Consider the following 20,910-nt stretch of genomic DNA (forward strand, 5'->3'; position numbering starts at 1 on the left):
ATTTCATTGTCAAAATCCAGAACAATTCTCTTTAAAATGATTGACTGCAATTTCATAATGACCAATTTTAGGTTAGTAGTTCCTTTACATGAACACTTGGGCAATATATTGACCACATTTATCAAATGAAAGTCTGTGGTCTGTCATCAGGGGCCAGGTCTGAGGTAGCATGTCATGTAGTTGGGCAGGGCTCTGGGTTAAAGAAATGTAAAGAATTCACACTGCCCTCGCCTTTGAATGAGGATTTAACTCTACCGCCAGTTAAATTCAACTTCGTTAGGTCTGAGTACTCTATGCATTTACATTGCTATGTTTAGAAAGGAACCAAGATACACTGAACAAAAAATATAAAAACGCAACATGCAAGTATCAAAGATTTTACTGAATTAGTGAATATAAGGAAATTTGCAAATTTAAATGAATTCAATAGGCCCTAATCTATGGATTTCACACAACTGGGCACGAGTACAGCCATGGGTGGGGGACCAGGCACAGCCAACTATGAGCTTTTCTCCACAAAAGGGCTTTATTATAGACAGAAATACTATTCAGTTTTATCAGCTGTCTGAGTTGCTGGTCTCAGACGATCCCGCAGGCGAAGAAGCCAGATGAGGTGGTCCTAGGCTGGTGTGGTTACAGGTGGTCAGTGGTTGTGAGCCCAGTTAGACGTACTGACACATTTTTCTAAAATGACATTGGAGGCAGTTTATGGTAGATAAATTTACTTTCAATTCTCTGGCAACAGCTCTGGTGGACATTCCTGCAGTCAGCATGCTAATTGCTCACTCCCTCAACTTGAGAGGTCCGTGGCATTGTGTCGTTTGACAAAACTGCACATTTTAGAATGGCCTTTTATTTTACCCAGGCGCACAAGTGTAATGATCATGCTGTATAAATCAGCTTCTTGATATGCCACACCAGTCAGGTGGATGGATTATCTTGGCAAAAGAGAAATGCTCACCGAGAGGGATGTAAACAAATTTTGTGCATATTTTTTATTTCAGCTCATGAAACATGGGGACCAACACTTCACATTTTGATTTTATATTTTTGTTCAGTGTATTTTTCCAACATTCACTCAATGTACTCTGGGTAAAAATACAGGACAAGCCACTCCTTCAGAATGTGCTATCGGACAACTAGATATACTTACCTACTTACATTTTGGAAGCTAATAGATAGCATTTTGTTAAAAGATGACAATTGTAATTAGAAGATAAAATGAACATGTAAATAGTATTGGTAACATTAAAATACCAGTAGAATAACTGCTGATTAAATCATTTAAAACGACCACCCCTCATCACTGTCAAACGCTCCCTAAAACAATTCTGCGAGCAGGCCTTTCTAATCGACCTGGCCGGGGTATCCTGGAACGACATTGACCTCATCCCGACACTAGAAGAGGCCTGGTTATTCTTTAAAAGTGCCTTCCTCACCATCTTAAATAGGCATGCCCCATTCAAAAAAATTGTAGAACCAGGAAAAGATGTAACTGCTCTTACACACAAATAAAACTAAATGCTCCGACTTAGAATACGTGGATAACTACAAATACCTAGGTGTCTGGCTGAACTGTAAACTCTCCTTCCAGACTCACAATAAGCATCTCCAATCAAAAATGTAATCTAGAATCGGCGTCCTATTTCGCAACAAAGCTTCCTTCACGCATGCTGCCAAACATACCCTCGTAAAACTGACCATCCTACTGATCCTTGACTTCGGGGATGTCATCTATAAAATAGCCTCCAACACTCTACTCAGCAAACGGGATGTAGTCTATCACAGTGCCATCCGTTTTGTCACCAAAGCCCCATATACTACCCACCACTGCGACCTGTACGCTCTCGTTGGCTGGCCCTCGCTTCATACTCGTCGCCAAACCCACTGGCTCCAGGTCACCTACAAGTTTTTGCTAGGTAAAGCCCCACCTTATCTCAGCTCGCTGGTCACCATAGCAGCACCCACTCGTAGCACACGCTCCAGCAGGTATATCTCACAGGTCACCCCCAAAGTCAATTCCTCCTTTGGTCGCCTTTCCTTCCAGTTCTCTGCTGCCACTGACTGGAACGAACTGCAAAAATCACTGAAGCTGGAGATTCCCATCTCCCTCACTAGCTTTAAGAACCAGCTGTCAGAGCATCTCACAGATCACTGCACCTGTTCATAGCCCATTATCTACCTCATTCCCATACTGTATTTATTTTGCTCCTTTTGCACCACAGTATCTCTACTTGCACATCCATCTTTTGCACATCTACCATTCATGTTTAATTGCCATATTGTAATTACTTCGCCGCCTTGGCCTATTTTTTGCCTTAACTCCCTTATTTGACCTTATTTGCACTCACTGTATATAGACTTTTTTTTCCTACTGTATTATTGACTGTATGTTTTGTTCATTCCATGTGCAACTCTGTTGTTGTATGTGTCGAACTGCTATGCTTTATCTTGGCCAGGTCGCAGTTGCAAATGAGAACTTGTTCTCAACTATCTTACCTGGTTAAATAAATAAAAAAATCATCTGATCATCATGTCAGTACAAAACTGTATATTTGAATTTCTGTGCATCCTTGACAATCTCTAATCAATATCCATAAACAGCAAATGTTCTTTTCCCACGAACCTACACATCATCTTCTCTCACCAATGTGAGGGGTTATGGCAGGGGAAATGGTGTTGCAGTAGTCTACTGTGTGGTGTGGGAATAATGACAAGCGAACGCGGAGAGCTTTGTGTTCACATTGATCTGGTCCCTTTTTTGGGGCACAGAATTCAAGCAAACCAAACTCAGACAACCTCTCGAGACAGTTCAATTCACATCTGGGGCTCTTTTGAGGGTTCTGAGTTCCTTTGGAGTGTTCACACTATTCATAGACAGACTCTTGGCCCAGGCAGTGGTCATTCAGATTGTTGATCCAAAAACAGTTCCACTGAAGACAGTCATCTATAAAAGAAGTTGAAATAATTCTCTGCTTGTGTGATAGCGTGATTAGAAGTAGGTGCACCCTACCCTCACAGACTCAGATTAAAAGAGCAGGCCAGAGGATATAGAGAATATGCAAAAGGGATTGTTTAACTGTCCTCATCCTCTCGGTCACTCACAAAGGAGGACAGTGGGCAAACAGTGAGCCCTCTCCTCCAGCACAAAGCATGCAAATAACAGTACACCATAGCAACAATAAATGGACTGAGTCCCTGGTTACACCACCTATGCTCCAGTCCATACCCATTAACTCTGCCACACCTGGGAGGCTAGTGATAACATCAATTTATCCAAAGTTAATATTGGTCATAGACTACATTAACTGGACAATGCAATAGGGGTTTCAATTGAATATAATGTTTTTAGTCAGGTCTTTTCACCACAGAATTGCACATATTTTACATTTTAGTCATTTAGCAGACACTCTTATTCAGAGCGACTTACTTGTTGCTATCGTACTGGTCCCCCGTGGGAATCAACCCCACAACCCTGGGTTCGAGCCACACAGGACCACGTATTGTAGAACTGAAAGTGAGTGCATACATTTTCGTACTGGTCCCCCGTGGGAATTGAACCCACAATCCTGGGTTCGAGCAATGCTCTAACAACTGAGCCACACAGGACCACATATTGTAGAACTGAAAGAGCCAGGTGTCCTTGTGCACACTGAAAGGAGAGCTGACGAGGAGGGAGAGGGCATCTGCATCAATCACTATGGAGATTTGCATTGATAAGCATACATTAGACCCGAGTGGGCTGGCTGCTGTAAATCAGACAGACTGGATGACGCAGCACAAAGCCGGACAAGAGCGTGGGTGGCGTTTTATAACAGTAATGTCAATGGGAACAACAGCAATGGTGACTGAGTGAAGGTATTAAGCAAAACCATTAGCACACACAATAAATTTGCCTGCCTAGCCGACGTCAATTGGAGTTACGTTTCAATGGCATTTTAACTTCTCGATACCATTTGTATGTCTCTGTGTCCAGTATGAAGAACGTTGGAGGAAGTTTTGCGAGCCTATGTTAACTAGTTTTAGCACAATTAGAAATCCATGGGTTTAGACTTCAAGTCATTGCGCTATCACTAGTTAGCAACTTTCTTCAAACCGCACAGACCAAATGGAATCCATGAGTTCATCGGACTACGGGGAAGTAGAGAAATGGCCCCATTGCCAAAATCCAGAAGAATCCCTTTAATAATGACATGTCAACGTCTGCTAAATGGCATATATTATATTATTATTATATCAAATGCTAGTTTTCATTTTTATGCTGACAACATTTATTGTTGTGCCGCAACATTGAATAAGTCCTTTGAAGAACTGCAATCTACCTTTTACTATTGTCCAGACTCAGCTCTGTCAGCTGAAGTGGCTTTTAAAATGCTGAAAAAGTTTATGGTTTTCACAAAATCTAAGATGAAACCTCAGACTCTCCCATGTATAGTCACTATGCAGATAGAGTATAAAGAGAAGCAACTTACAAGTACTTGGGGTCTCTTGATAGATGAGGGTCTCACCTTTAAAACCCACATCGAAGGTTCAAGTTGGGTTTTTATTTTCATAATAAGTCATTTTTTTCTTTTGAAGAGAGAAAGGGGCTCGTTTCCGCTATTTTCGTGCCTGTAATTGATTATGGTGATATCTTGTACATGTTTGTCCCTGTGACATCATAACGCATGCTGGACACTAACATGAGGAGAATGGGAACAGTTACATTAAATTAGAGCATGGCACTCCTCCTAGAATTGAAAAGAGGAACTAGGCAAGGTTGCCCAACTCTTCCTGCTTGCAACCCAACTTTTACAAGTTTTGTTAAATCCAGAAATATAAAAGGGATCTCTATTGCTGACAGAGATATCATCACCAGTAAGCCTGTAGATGACACCACCCTCTTTTTGAAAGATTCCTAGATCAGTCGATGTGATAAATATATTTTCCAAAGCATCTGGTCTTTTCCTAAACCTTAATAAGTGTGAATTGTTTGCTGTTAAAGACTGTGTGATACCCTCTATATGCAATATTAAGTCAAAGAAAAAGTAACGCACCTTGGGATTACCATATCTAAGGATCAACAGGAAAGATGCTCATTAAATTTCATACCTATTTTTGAAAATAAAAGTTTAACCATTGGTTGCTGAGGGATTTATCCTTGAAAAGGTCAGGTATTGCTTTCTAAAGCTGAAGGCATCTCCAGATTTACTTACGCAGCCCAGTCCCTACATCTTCACAAAATAAGTAAACCGGTTGACCAGATGCTTTAACTTCCTGGAAGAAAAAAAAAAAAATCATACACATTGTATTAGGAAATCTGTCGCTATGAACACATGAATATGGTGGTCTCATATTTTGTATTTTTACTTAATATAAATTGGGCTAAACATTTCCTAAAGAATACAACTTCAATTTGGAGTTTCATCCCTCATATCTTCTCCCGTTTTGGCGGCTTCAATTTGATGTTACTTTGTAACTATAAAAATGATTAGATTCCTAAAAAAATGATCTGCTTTTCAAAGACAAGTATACTTAGCGTGGTCGTTAAAACATTTTTCCCCGCATAGGTATTTCATTTGGAACAATAAGGATATTTTGTATAGAAACAAGTCTATTTTTTTAAGAACTGGTTTAATAATCATATCCTGCTGATGAGTCAACGTTTTAATGCAGAAGGATTGTCAATCATTATAAGGAATTTCTCTCTTTACAATATCCGTCACACCTAGAGAGTTCGCCATAGTCTGATGCTATTCCATCTGGAACTCTCATGTTATTTAGAGGTGTAACCAGACCTCACCTTCTTGACCTGCCCTCACTTAATCCAGTTGACTCTCCAATAGGGAAAATGTGTTTCTCCTTGCTCCCTCAGAACAACAGATACATCCCTGCTTTATTTCAAAGGGATATAGAATCAATTCCTTATGTCACGACTTACTGGAATACATTTGTCAATAATATCTGTTGGGAAAAAAAGTCTGGTTATTACCACACAAATACCTGCTTGTTAACAAGGTCAAAGGTCTCTTTCAGAATGATCCATAAGTATTACCGTGCTAATCATTACCCGATTAAACAAAAAAATACATTAACTGTACTTTGTGTTGAGCATCCAGAAAGAGTTTTGCATTTATTTAGCCATTGTCTGTTTTTTCTGCAATAGAAAAATACAAATAAAAGCCATGAGGAGCTGAGGTTTGTTACTAACTCCAAAGCTCTCACATCACTGTACCCTCTACATGAGTGGGTTGGCCTTCATTAGCTCTTCAGAGATTAAATCATTGGTACATTTTTATTTACAAGGCCATATTGAGACAGCTACCATTTTACTTTTGTAACTACATTGTCTAGCAGTCAAATGAAAACTATCGTCTGTGCACAGATGACTGTGTCTAGCTGATTGTGCCTAAGGCCCATACAGAGCCAGGGCAAAAAGCTTTTTAGGACTCTGTCCCTTCCACTTGGAACGAGCTTGAAAAGGTCCGAAAACGACAGGAGCTCATCCCATTTCAAAATGTGTTAAAGTTAGTGTTCAACCTATGATGGAAAATAAAAGAGGGCTATCTATGTTCTGACCCACAGTTGCACCACACTTTCCCAAAACATCTTGCTTTTCTGTATGTAAATGTATGTTGTTTCTTTTAACTGTAGCGCTTCGTGTTTTATGAAGTAAATGTGTCTGCAACTTTGTGTGCTGCCATTTTGACCAGGTCTCTCTTTTAAAACAAACAGATTAACAATGAGACTAACCTGGTAAAATATGTTTTATTTTATGTCCACAACTAAAATACAATGTTTAAAAACAACCTACTTTTTTTTCATCAAACCATAGAGGACATGCCATTTTAATTAGCCTATGCTTGCTAGCTACAGCGGCACTACATTGCTGCGATGGGGGAAACACCTCACTGATTAGTCTGTTGTACCTAACTTATCCTATTAGGCAGTTAGGGTACAGTATGCACTGCAACAGCTTTTCACTCTATAATCACACACAACATAGTAAATAGACTGGCTATATTGATTAGGCTGGCTAGGCTAGGAAACATCCCCCAGGCAGAGCAGTTAGGGGAGGCAGTAAAATCCAACTCATCAGGGGGCTCCTGTCTTGTCCTGGAACACTCATCATGTCTCCACAGACAGGGCAGGCACTGGTCATAAACAGGAAGCAGGCCAGCCTGCACCATCATTCAGCTGCAGTTCTGTTCACAGCCGGACAAAACCACCAGTGTTCAAACAGGAAATGTCTAACTTCAAAGCACTATGAGTAATGAACACCAATATAAAAGAGTATGAGGCATATAACCTTTTGTTCATAAATTACATACAATTCACAATAAATGTACATTGGGCCACTGCTGAAGACATGCTGACTGCGGCGTTCGTGCCTCCTGTTCAAAGCCACAGTGAGATTGGTACTGAGCACTGAGGTGTCAGTCAGCCAAAATAAAAGCAGAGTCCAGCCACTCGTCAGTAGACAGGGCACCCCACCCTTAACACAACCATCCACCACTCAACACACACACAAATATCAGTCAGAGACAATAGTGAGTTCAGTGGGTCAGTGAAGTGACCTCTCGTCCCCTCTGGGGCCCAGCAGTAGCAATGGTTGCGTGTTTCTTGGCAAGCAGGAAGTGCAGTACTGCAGATACCTGGAGGGGAATGTGTCCACACCGTCTAATAATGACAGTCTTCACCAGGCACAGCTGCGATGAGGGTGCACACACACACAGCAGATCTTGTCCAGGATTATTGGGGACACATTCACTCAGAGGTAAGCCGGGGCTATTTCCAGAGCCACCGGGATGATGACACCTTGACGACAGCAGGTTGAGCTCCATTCTCACTGGCTATTGACAGAATGCCCTGACCAGAGTTGGGCTCACACAAGGACTGTCTCAGATGTGTAACACACACATCACGTTTCATCAGCATCACTCATGGCAGGCCAACAAGCACAATGGAGTGGATAGGCCTAGGCTCAATGCTTATACAGTCAACTGATACAAAGCATCTAAACTCAACAAAAAATAAACGTCCTCACTGTCAACTGCATTTATTTTCAGCAAACTTAACATGTGTAAATATTTGTATGAACATAACAAGATTCAACATACAAAAACTGAACAAGTTCCACAGAAATGTGACTAACAGAAATGGAATAATGTGTCCCTGAACAAAGGGCGGTGTCAAAATCAAAAGTAACAGTCAGTACCTGGTGGGACCACCAGCTGCATGAAGTACCGCAGCGCATCTCCTCCAGATTTGTCAGTTTTTGCTGTGAGATGTTACACCAATCTTCCCCCAAGGCACCTGCAAGTTCCCAGACATTTCTGGGGGGGGGGGAATGGCCCTAGCCCCAACCATCCGATCCAACAGGTCCGAGACGTGCTCAATGGGATTGAGATCCGGGCTCTTCGCTGGCCATGGCAGAACACAGACATTCCCGTCTTGCAGGAAATCACACAAAGAACGAGCAGCCTGGCTGGTGGCATTGTCATGCTGCAGGGTCATGTCAGGATAAGCCTGCAGGAAGGGTACCACGTGAAGGAGGAGGATGTCTTCCCTGTAACACACAGGGTTGAGATTGCCTGTAATGACAACAAGCTCAGTTTGATGATGCTGTGACACACCGCCCCAGACCACGATGGACCCTCCACCTCAGAAATCCCGCTCCAGAGTAAAGGCCTCAGTGTAATGCTCATTCCTTCAACGATAACCGCAAATCCGACCATCACCAATGGTGAGACAAAACCACGACTCGTCAGTGAAGAGCACTTATTGCCAAGCCTGTCTGGTCCAGCGACGGTGGGTTTGTGCCCATACGTGATGTTGTTGCCGGTGATGTTTGGTGAGGACCTGCCTTATAACAGGCCTACAAGCCCTCAGTCCAGCCTCTCTCAGCCTATTGAGGACAGTCTGAGAACTGGAGGGATTGTGTGTTCCTGGTGCAACTCGGACAGTTGTTGCCATCCTGTACCTGTCCTGCAGTTGTGATGCTCGGCTATACCAATCCTGTGCAGATGTTACTAGTGGTCTGCCACTGCGAGGACAATCAGCTGTCCGCCCTGTCTTAAGCGTCTCACAGTACGGACATTGCAATACTGCTATACTGTTACACTGGCAATACTAAAGTGCCTATAAGAACATCCAATAGTCAAAGGTATATGAAATACAAATGGTACAGAGAGAAATAGTCATAAATACTATATTAACTACAACCTAAAACCTCTTACCTGGAATATTGAAGTCTCATGTTAAAAGGAAGCACCAGCTTTCATATGTTCTCATGTTCTGAGCAAAAGCTGAGCAAGCTTTTTTACATGGCACATATTGCATTTTTACTTTCTTTTCCAACACTTTATTTTGTATTATTTAATCCAAATTGAACATGTTTCATTATTTATGAGGCTAAATTGATTTTTATTTATGTATTATATGAGTGGGCACATCCAACGTCCATGATATTTTACTGCATCACATGAATCAGCTCTTATTCACCCGATATAATAGTTGACCTGCCTGGGGCTTGTTTCTCTCTGTGCTGTAATGCCTGCCATGAAACCAAACCGTGTCACTTTCAGGGGGCTCTGTAATCTCAGACTGTAGCATGTCATGACCTCTGAACTCAGGGTTAACCTCCTGTAGAAGACAGGGATGAGGGAAACTCCTCCTAACTAGTTGTTTCTGTTTCATTGCTACAAGCTTCTGAACAAAAAAAGGATAAACGATTTCCTCCTTCGGTTCCCTCAGAACAATTCAGAAATATTTTTCATGCTTTTGATTCTTCAGGCCAGGCAGAGCCACGATTCAGATAGCCTAGCTTAGGTTCCAGTCACAGGCATCTGATCTGCACTCATAATGACAGTGTAGGTACAACCCACAATCTTGCGGAGATAACCAAGTATTTGTGTGTTTCAACACTGTACTGGATTCCAGCCATTCTTTTGTTACCCTTCCTATCTATGAACACAGTGCGGTTGGGTTTTTCAAACCTCCCCTCATCACCCTCTTTCTCAGCAGTTCACTGACGGGCAAGATTGAATATCTCTGGAAAATACTTTCACAAAGACACATATTTCAGTGGATATAGCTTTCAGAGTGAATATAGTGAATGAGAAAGTGGATAAAGAAAAGATATGACCTACTTTCAGAAATACCCCTTCACGCCTGGTATGTTGACGGAAAGAAACACTAGCATTTCAGCCCAGTCCAACAGTTTGAGTACAAAACAAACTGGGCATTCAGACCTTCTGATGCAGACAAACACTAAACATCTGTGCATTTGGCTGCCACTCAGGAAGAGGCCCAGCTTACGACGTAAAATAACTTCTGTTAACAATGTTAAGACAGAAAAAGTGTTGGCTTATACAGCAATTTTGTACAGTGAAAAAGTGGAACCAAATACACAAGAAACAAACAACCCCTTATCACTGACTGCATCCAAGAAAACTAGCAGTAAATGGACAGTCATCATCCCGTGAGCAGCTTTGTGGACTTTTGGTTCAGTGTCTGTGGAACTCAGTGCAAAACCACGTCAGACATCGTGATGTAGATCGAATCCCCGAGCTGACAAGTTAAAAATCTGTAGTTCTGCCCCTGAACAAGGCAGTTAACCCACTGTTCCCCAGTAGGCCGTCACTGACTTGCCTAGTTAAATAAAGGTTAAATAAAAATAAATGTAGCAGCTAGCTACCATGCCAAGACAACGGAATCGGTCACATGTCAACAAGCTTAGACAAATAGTTTAATTTCAGATTCTCTTCACTGCTTGAATAGCAATGAGCCACATGCATTGAGGGAAAACTGTGCGTTGGTGACTTGTCTCTAGAGAGGAATTAGCTAGCTAGGCATGCAAAACACAAAAAACACCATAACTTCCTCTCAAATCCCATGAAACCACCAATCACCTCCCAGTTCCAGGTCAAAACCTGTCAACATCCAAAGCCCACGGGAATACTCTCATTCAAAGCCCTCGGGAATACCACAACAAACGTCCTTTCTGGGCATTAAGACAGGCACAAAAAATAGCAACACTTACGTAGCTAACGTTACTTGCACGTCACTGTTTTAGAATTAGCCTAGCGTCATTTAACATACCAACAGACAATGTGTAGTTTACACGACAGTTTCGTGCAGCCTCAATCTGATTAAACTAGTTAGCCAACCAGAAAATACGGTTTTCTCCTTTGCAGACAATGGCTAGCAAGTCGTTGGCTGACGTTACCTCCTAGCTTGAACTTGGGAGATGTCAAAGATGACCATTAAGTAGCTACTGTGGCTAGTATTAGTTAAATTAGCTAGTCAGAAAATAGGCACTGTTATGACGCTAACTGTATAAGTTAGCTACCCAGCTAGCTAAGTAAACTATACTTATTGGCAAATTAATTAAGTTAATAATTAGCTAGCTAATTAGGCAACTATTTAGGCAACTACTTCAACAAGTTTGATGTGTAACGTTAGCTAGGTAGCAATTTATGGCGCCTCAGCAGCGCGCACACAGATCCGTTCCAACCGGTGATTACATTTAATTTTGGATCCAACAACGATTGGCTCTCTGGTTCTGCTACTATGGCTCAGTTAGAGTAGGTTTTAATGTGATTTTACAATAAGTACATTCAATAGGAACGTTGTACCAGTTACATATAGTGCAAAATACATGACCCGGTAAACGTTGATGTTCATGTAGCTAGCTTAGTAGGTTGTACAGCTAGCTTTCAAACTGGCCGGAGGGGATCAGAGTTGCGGACTTCCAACTCCTTTTGTCAGCGGATAAGGTTAGCTTGCTAGCCACAAAACATGTTCAAAATGAGTAGGTTACCGGTAGAGGGGTCACTTAGCAAGCAACGTAGAGGAAATTCGACTTCATGAAGTAGCTACATTGGCACATCAATAATTAGTTATGCGAAGTGTATTCCTTACCCATTTGAGCTCGCAAACCCTTCAGAGATGTTGCACCCTCCGCCATTTCTATGAAGTTTTCCTTCTCAATTTTTTTGCGGCAACAGAGGCGCGCATAATACGTACGCGGTTACGTGGACATCCAAGTAAAACTAGGGAACGGGCCATCGATAGGCAATAGCGCCACCTAGCGTGAAAATCTATGGTTGTGAGAAGGCAACAGCTGCTTATCAAAGTTTGCCATGTTGAATATAAAGTGTAATCAAACCACCCAGGGAATGATAGTGGAAATACAATTAATTAGAACTCAAACAGGAAGTAATATTTATGTCAGAACATAAAAGCTCAACTTTGTCAGATGCACTATAAAAGTTAGAGATGCATTTGTGTCAATCATATTGTTCTGTCTCTGTCATAACATTACATTAGAGAAGCAGTTTAGAGAAGTCAAGGCATTGGCTTCCTTGAGGACTTACCTTATGGAAAGAGTTGACGAGTCTAAGGAGTTTCAGGAGGAACTGCTTTGCAGCAGTAGTGAACCCAACCCCTACAAATAAAGGAAACACCACATCCTCCCTGTGCTCTGTTCTGTCTATTTTCATCCAACACTAACGCTTCTGTCCGACCCCATCTCACATGCCTTAGCCAGCGGGGCCCTCATTCATTTTACATGGAAAACAGGGTAAACAAAAATACATTGTGGGTTCAGTTATACTGCACTGAACAATACAGAAGAGGTTATTTAACACTAACAACCATCACATATAATGGAAGTGTTAGTGAGAGGTTGGTCCGGTATAGCAGTGAGATACCATAAACCATATACTGGTATTCATCATAGGCAAATTGCCTTCCCATTGACATGGTTAAAGGGATGCTTCAAGATTTTGGCAATGAGGCCCTTTGTTTACTTCCCCAGAGTCAGATGAACTTGTGGATAGTGTTTGTATGTCTCTGTGTCCAGTATGAAGGAAATTAGAGTTAGCTTCGCATTGAAAAGCATGCTAGCAGATACCCATAGACGTCCAGTCATTGCACTAAAGATAGTTAGCATTGGCTCGCAAAACTACCTCTTACTTCCTTCATACTGGACACAGAGACATACAAATGTTATCAACAAGTTCATCTGAGTCTGGGGAGGTAGATAAAGGGCCTCATTGCCAAGTCTCTGTGCGTTGCATCCTGTGACTCAGATGAAAAAGTAATCTAGGTCACATTACAATGCTGACTATTCACACCTTACAGTATGCAGACAAATGATACCATTATGTCTTATGCAACAGAGAATAGTTGAAGGGTATTACATATATAATGGCTATACATTAAATGGATTGATTTAACCCACTGTGAACAAGCAATAGCAGTTTCTAGCCCCTTCGGGAAAAAAAAATCAAGTTTCAAACGGTCAAGTTCTGCTCCCTTTCCCTTTGAGTTGTTTTACTAAAGGAACATTGACATAATTGGATATCATATAACAAGCTGGTAGCCCCACTGTCTGACAATACGTTGCATAACTAGAACATTATCCAGGAGTCTCATGTCAAACTCTGCACTATACTGGTGACCCTTTCCCATGGTGTGGCATACCATGATGAGGATTCTGGTCATAGTGCTACATACAGTACACTCCCCTACGTATTTATTTGTACAGTGAAGCTAAAGCGTTTAATTTGGCTCCATACTCCAGCCTTTTGGAATTGAGTTAAACTGGTTCATACTGTATGAGGCAACAGCACAGAATGTCACCTTTTATTTGAGGATATTTTCATTCATACATATCTGTTCTACCGTTTAGAAATTAAACCACTTTCTGTGCTGTATTTAGTCCCCCCAATTGAAGGTGTCATAAGTATTTGGACAAATTCACTCATTAGTAGTCAAAATGTTTATATTTAGTCCCATATTCCTAGCACGCAATGACTACATAAAGCGTGTGACTCTACAAACTTGTTAGAAGTACTTGCAGTTTGTTTTGGTTGTGTTTCAGATTATGTTGGCCAACAGAAATGAATGGTAAATAATGTAGTGTCATTTTGGAGTCACTTTTATTGTAAATAAGGAGTGAATACGTGTCTGAACACTTCAACATTAATGTGGATGCTACCATGATTACAGCTTATCATGAATCAATAGTAAATATTGAGTAAATATGAAGGTTTGAGAAAGTTACAGAGGCCCAAAGATCATACCCCACCCCCTCCCACAAAAATGCTAACATCCCCTGTTATTGTAATGGTGAGAGGTTAGCATGTCTTGGGGGTATGATATAAAATGCTAACATCCCCTGTTATTGTAATGGTGAGAGGTTAGCATGTCTTGGGGGTATGATATAAAATGCTAACATCCCCTGTTATTGTAATGGTGAGAGGTTAGCATGTCTTGGGGGTATGATATAAAATGCGAACATCCCCTGTTATTGTAATGGTGAGAGGTTAGCATGTCTTGGAGGTATGATATAAAATGCTAACCTCCTCTGTTATTGTAATGGTGAGAAGTTAGCATGTCTTGGAGGTATGATATAAAATGCTAACCTCCTCTGTTATAATAATGGTGAGAGGTTAGCATGTCTTGGGGGTATGATATAAAATGCTAACCTCCTCTGTTATAATAATGGTGAGAAGTTAGCATGTCTTGGAGGTATGATATAAAATGCTAACCTCCTCTGTTATAATAATGGTGAGAGGTTAGCATGTCTTGGAGGTATGATATAAAATGCTAACCTCCTCTGTTATAATAATGGTGAGAGGTTAGCATGTCTTGGGTATATGATTTGGTGCATCTGTAACTTTCTCAAACAATATTATTCACAATTCATTTAGGATTCTCTGTAAAGTGAGTCCAAAATGGCATTTCTACTGGGCACAACATAGTTTGCAACAACCAAAACAAATTGCAAATGCATCCAACATGTTTGTAGATTCACAAGCTTGATGTAGTCATTGCGTACTAGGAATATGGGACCAAATACTAAACTTTTGACGACTTCTACATTAATGTGGATGCTACCATGATTACAGATAATCCTGAATGAATCGGGAATGATGATGAGTGAGGAAGTTAGACACACAATCATCATACCCCCAAGACCTGCTAACCTCTCACCATAACCAATAACAGGGGAGGGTCATATTTCTGGGAGTAAAATTTTGCTGATATATCAGAATATGAAACCAAATACTAAACTTTTGACTACTTTAAAACACATATAAGTGAATTTGTCCAAATACTTCAAATGGGGGGACAAGATACATTATGTGATTTCATTTCTTAATGGTAAAATAGTTTTGTATGAAAATACCCTCAAATAAAAGGTGACATTAAGTACTGTCGCCTCATATGACACATTCGATCTCAAATCCAAAATAATGCAATTATAGAGACAAATAAAACATTTTAGCTTCACTGAACAAATAAATATGTAGGGGAGTATATATGTCACAAAGGCCAAGTTGAGCTTGGATTGCTTGGTCATGGCAACATGTCCCTAGGGCCTGGACGTCACCGTGTGAGTGGCCACCAGAGCGCAATGTATCCTAGCAACAATGTCAAGGCGGGGCAGTAGGGTGGCGGCTTGGGACAGTAGGGCGTAGGTACTGGAACAGATCATGGAACCCATTGAGGTTAGAAAGGACCTCAGGGGAGAAACCCAGGGAATAGCCCAGCCTCTTCACCGGGACCAACAAGAAGACAAGAAGAGAAGAGTTCAGTGTCAGTCAATTACTTAAATATTGGTGTCAGCGCAGTGATAGAGAGTTGAAAACAGTTTGACACAGAAAACCTGACTTCAGTTTTTGAAAACATACAGTTGGTTGTAAGTTCATGTAAAAATCCAAGGGCATGAATTGATTGTGTAACAGCATTTAGTGGGCCACAGTAGTGTATCTCTCTCTCTCTCTCTCTCTCTCTCTCTCTCTCTCTCTCTCTCTCTCTCTCTCTCTCTCTCTCTCTCTCTTCTCTCTCTCTCTCTCTCTCTCTCTCTCTCTCTCTCTCTCTCTCTCTCTCTCTCTCTCTCTCTCTCACACTCTCTTTCTCCGGTCTCTCTCTCTCTCTCTCTCTCTCTCTCTCTCTCTCTCTCTCTCTCTCTCTCTCTCTCTCTCTCTCTTCAGAGGGGACTGGTGGTCTCTCTGGGGGATACTGGTGGTCTGTCTGAGGGGATACTGGTGGACTCTCTGAGGGGATATTGCTGGACTGTCTGAGGGTGGTACTGGTGGCCTCACATTGGGGGTACTGGTGGCATCTCTAAGGATTGTTCTGGTGGCCTCACCGTGGGGGTACTGGTGGTCTCACTGAGGGGGTACTGATTATCTCTCTAAGGGGATAAGGGGATGCTGGTGGTCTCTCTGAGGGGATACTGGTGGCCTCACTGAGGGGATACTGGTGGGCTCACTGAGGGGATACTGGTGGCCTCACTGAGGGGATAATGGAGGGCTCACTGAGGGGATACTGGTGGTCTCACTGAGGGGATACTGGTGGTCTCCCTAAGGAGATACTGGTAGTCTCACTGAGGGGATACTGGTGGTCTCACTGAGGGGATACTGGTGGTCTCACAGATTGGATACTGGTGGACTCACTGAGGGGGTACTGGTGGTATCTCTGAGGGTGGTACTGGTGGCCTCACATTGGGGGTACTGGTGGCATCTCTAAGAGTTGTTCTGGTGGCCTCACCGTGGGGGTACTGGTGGTCTCTATTAGGGGATACTTGTGGTATCTCTGAGGGGATACTGGTGGTCTCTCTGAAGGGATACTGGTGGACTCACTGAGGGGGTACTGGTGGTATCTCTGAGGGTGGTACTGGTGGCCTCACATTGGGGGTACTGGTGGCATCTCTAAGGGGGGTTCTGGTGGCCTCACCGTGGGGGTACTGGTGGTCTTTCTGAGGGGATACTGGTGGCTTCTCTGAGGGGATACTGGTGGTCTCACTGAGGAGATACTGGTGGTCTCACTGAGGGGATACTGGTGGCCTCTCTGAGGGGATACTGGTGGTCTCTCTGAGGGGTGTACTGGTGGACTCTGAGGGGATACTGATGGTCTCACTGAGGAGATACTGGTGGTCTCACTGAGGGGATACTGGTAGTCTCTCTGAGGGGTGTACTGGTGAACTCTGAGGGGTACTGGTTGTCTCTCTGAGGGGTATACTGGTGGACTCTCTGAGAGTGTACTGGTTATCTCTATGAGGGGATACTGGTTGTCTCTCTGAGGGGATACTGGTTGTCTCTCTGAGAGGGTACTGGTTATCTCTATGAGGGGATACTGGTTTTCTCTCTGAGAGGGTACTGGTTATCTCTATGAGGGGATACTGGTCTGAGAGGGTCTGGTTATCTCTGAGGGGATACTGGTTATCTCTGAGGGGGTACTGGTGACTCTGAGGGATACTGGTTGTCTCTCTGAGAGGGTACTGGTTATCTCTCTGAGGGGATACTGGTTGTCTCTCTGAGGGGGTACTGGTTATCTCTCTGAGGGGATACTGGTTGTCTCTCTGAGAGGGTACTGGTTATCTCTATGAGGGGATACTGGTTATCTCTATGAGGGGATACTGGTTGTCTCTCTGAGGGGGTACAAGTGTTCTCTTTTCAGTAAAGGCAAAACTCACTGAATCTTTCAATGAACAGCAGAAGGGCCCAGAGCAACAGATGTAGTAGATAGGTCGATGTGGAAGTCACTGAACCAATAAGAGCCATGGAGACATGAACCGTATCCAGTGTCACTACTGTAGCTCAACAATACACACATAACCCTCATCTACACAACTCGTTTTACAACTTCATGTACTCAGTGTTCTCTGTAACTCCTTTGTGTCACGACTCCTACCGAAGGTGGCTCCCCTTCCTGTTCGGGTGGTGCTCGGCGGTCGTCGTCACCGGCCTACTAGCTGCCACTGATCCTTTTGCCCCTTTCTGTTTATTGGTTTCACCTGTTTTGTGTTTAGGCTGATTAGTCGGGCTATGTTAACCAGTAGGCCCGCCTGCTCTTTGTGCGGGATTGTTTGTGTAACTTGTGTGCACGGTTGGAGTTTACGTGTTTCCCATTTCGTGGGTTTTTGCTGGAGTGTTTAAGTCCCAAAGTTTGGGGCATTTGTTTCGTGTGCGCCCTGTGTTTCGTGGGGTGGCTTATGTTCATCGGTTGTGCATTAAAGAGCACTACCCTGAACTTTCTGCTTCCTGCGCCTGACTTCGCACCCACTACATCCAGATCGTTACACTTTGGAACTTCTCCTGGAAATAATGATGGCCAATTCTGATGAAATGAAATTCTGTTGACTAATTCTCACTCTGAGAAGAATCATTTGAAAATCAACAGGATCTACCAGTGGAAAGCTTACGGTGATGTTGTAGTTGTTTGCTAAACAGCATTAATCTGTTGGCTGGCTGTTGACCTTGCCTGCTGTGAGGGCATGCACAACAGGTCCACATCAGGAGCTTATATCACCACACATAAACACCACACATAAACACCACACATAAACACCATACATAAACACCACACATAAACACCACACATAAACACCACACATAAACACCACACATAAACACCAGACATAAACACCACACATAAACACCACACATAAACACCACACATAAACACCAGACATAAACACCACACATAAACACCACACATAAACACCACACATAAAAACCACACATAAACACCACACATAAACACCACACATAAACACCACACATAAACACCACACATAAACACCACACATAATGATGTACGCAGCATGGCCTATGGGGATGATCATGACCGATCCTGTTTCCTTACTGCTCTCTAAGATTACTGTGGCTTTGGTTATCTTTAAGTTATTGGAATAAAAAACTATACGTTTGATGTGTTCGAACCCATTCCATTTATTCGGTTCCTGACATTACTATGAGCCCATCCTCCCCAATTAAGGTGCCACCAGCCCCTATAGATATCGAACCCTGGGAGGAAGTTGTCACACTGGGCATTGTTGGTGCGTGAGCACGCTGCACTCTCCTGGCGGTTTAGCAGAATACACTGAATGCACTGCCAGCAGGAGGCTAACCCAGTCTAGACACTGAACTGCCCCTCAGCACACGGCACACAGCAGCCCCTTCTCCCCATCCCCATAGCGCTGGGACAGTAAGCACAGGTGTAGAGTCAGGGACAGGTTAACAGATATACAGACAGACAGACAGACAGACAGACAGACAGACAGACAGACAGACAGACAGACAGACAGACAGACAGACAGACAGACAGACAGACAGACAGACAGACAGACAGACAGACAGACAGACAGACAGACAGACAGACAGACAGACAGAGTAACTCTATTTGTTACGTCTGTTATCAGGTCTACAGGCAGGCAGGCAGGCAGGCAGGCAGGCAGGCAGACAGACAGACAGACAGACAGACAGACAGACAGACAGACAGACAGACAGACAGACAGACAGACAGACAGACAGACAGACAGACAGACAGACAGACAGACAGACAGACAGACAGACAGACAGACAGACAGACAGACAGACAGACAGACAGACAGACAGACAGAGTAACTCTATTTGTTACGTCTGTTTTCAGGTCCACAGACAGGACAGGCCACATAACTGCCATTAAAGTGCAGAAACTGTGTCTGATTATAGCTGAACTCAGACAGTGCCAGCAGACAAGATGCCTGTGGAGAAACACAACACACACAAACCATTCATTGGCATAACTCTACGGTGAAATGCCCCCACAACATAACACAGCAGAGATGCAGAAACACTGGCTCCATAGACAGACCCTCCGTGGTCCTGCAGTCTTGGCTGCTAGATGTGGAAGACAGGAAAGTGTTGAATATCCCTGCTCTAGGGGTTTCAACTTGTATTTTTGACAAAAATGTCACAATCATTCTGTCAATGACAGGTGAATTCATAATGAATTACATTGAAGCCAATATTGATTTGATTTCAGAATTTCGGTTATATCCAAAGTCCAGTCTCTATCACACTTATGCCAGGTAGGTGGCATTAATGCACCTTAACGTTGGTTTGCACACTACCATAAACACCAAAGAAGAAGAAGAGCCAGTATTAAAAAGAACAACAATAATCATGCTTAATTCCCCGTATGCTTATTCCCAGTGTGTTCTCACTCAAATGGCAGGGTAGCCTAGTGGTTAGAGCGTTGGACTAGTAACCGAAAGGTTGCAAGTTCGAATCCCAGAGCTGACAAGGTACAATTCTGTCGTTCTGCCCCTGAACAGGCAGTTAACCCACTGTTCCTAGGCCATCATTGAAAATAAGAATTTGTTCTTAACTGACTTGCCTAGTAAAATAAAGGTTAAAAAAATAAAATAAAAAATAAAAAAAAAAAACCTTATGGGTCCCATCGAGAGCATCCTGACTGGTCGCGTCACTGCCTGGTATGGCAACTGCTCGGCCTCCGACCTAAAGGCACTACAGAGTACATCACTGGGGCCAAGCTTCCTGCCATATGGAACCTCTATACCAGGCGGTGTCAGAGGAAGGCCCTAAAAATGGTCAAAGACTCCAGCCACCCTAGTCATAGACTGATCTCTCTGCTACCACACGGAAAGCGGTACCGGAGCGCCAAGTCTAGGTCCAAGAGGCTTCTAAACAGCTTCTACCCCCAAGCCATAAGACTCCTGAACATCTAATCATATGACTACCCAGACTATTTGCATTGCCCCCCCCCTTTACGCTGCTGCTACTCTCTGTTATTATCTATGCATAAGTGACTTTAATAATTCTACCCACATGTACAGTTGAAATCGGAAGTTTACATACATCTTAGCCAAATACATTTAAACTCAGTTTTTCACAATTCCTGACATTTAATCCTAGTAAACATTCCCTGTCTTAGGTCAGTTAGGATCACCACTTTATTAAGAACGTGAAATGTCAGAATAATAGTAGAGAGAATTATTTATTTCAGCTTTTATTTATTTCATCACATTCCAAGAGGGTCGGAAGTTTACATACAATCAATTAGTATTTAGTAGCATTGCCTTTAAATTGTTTATCTTGGGTCAAACGTGTCAGGTAGCCTGCCACA

General features: G+C 42.7%; 1 protein-coding gene across 1 annotated transcript in view; it reads right to left on the bottom strand.

The window, feature by feature from the left end:
- Window positions 1–12,035, bottom strand: part of LOC124011058 (ensconsin-like) — a 50,707-nt gene extending 38,672 nt beyond the window's left edge. Inside the window, exon 1 of the mRNA XM_046324031.1 lies at window positions 11,905–12,035. Within this exon, the coding sequence (XP_046179987.1) occupies window positions 11,905–11,950 (46 nt within the window). The 5' untranslated portion in view covers window positions 11,951–12,035. The remainder of the gene's footprint in view (window positions 1–11,904) is intronic.
- Between the last annotated feature and the right edge of the window lie 8,875 nt (window positions 12,036–20,910).

The sequence above is a fragment of the Oncorhynchus gorbuscha genome, linkage group LG23, assembly GCF_021184085.1.
Source record: "Oncorhynchus gorbuscha isolate QuinsamMale2020 ecotype Even-year linkage group LG23, OgorEven_v1.0, whole genome shotgun sequence".
In the NCBI taxonomy this organism is placed as follows: Eukaryota; Metazoa; Chordata; class Actinopteri; order Salmoniformes; family Salmonidae; genus Oncorhynchus; species Oncorhynchus gorbuscha.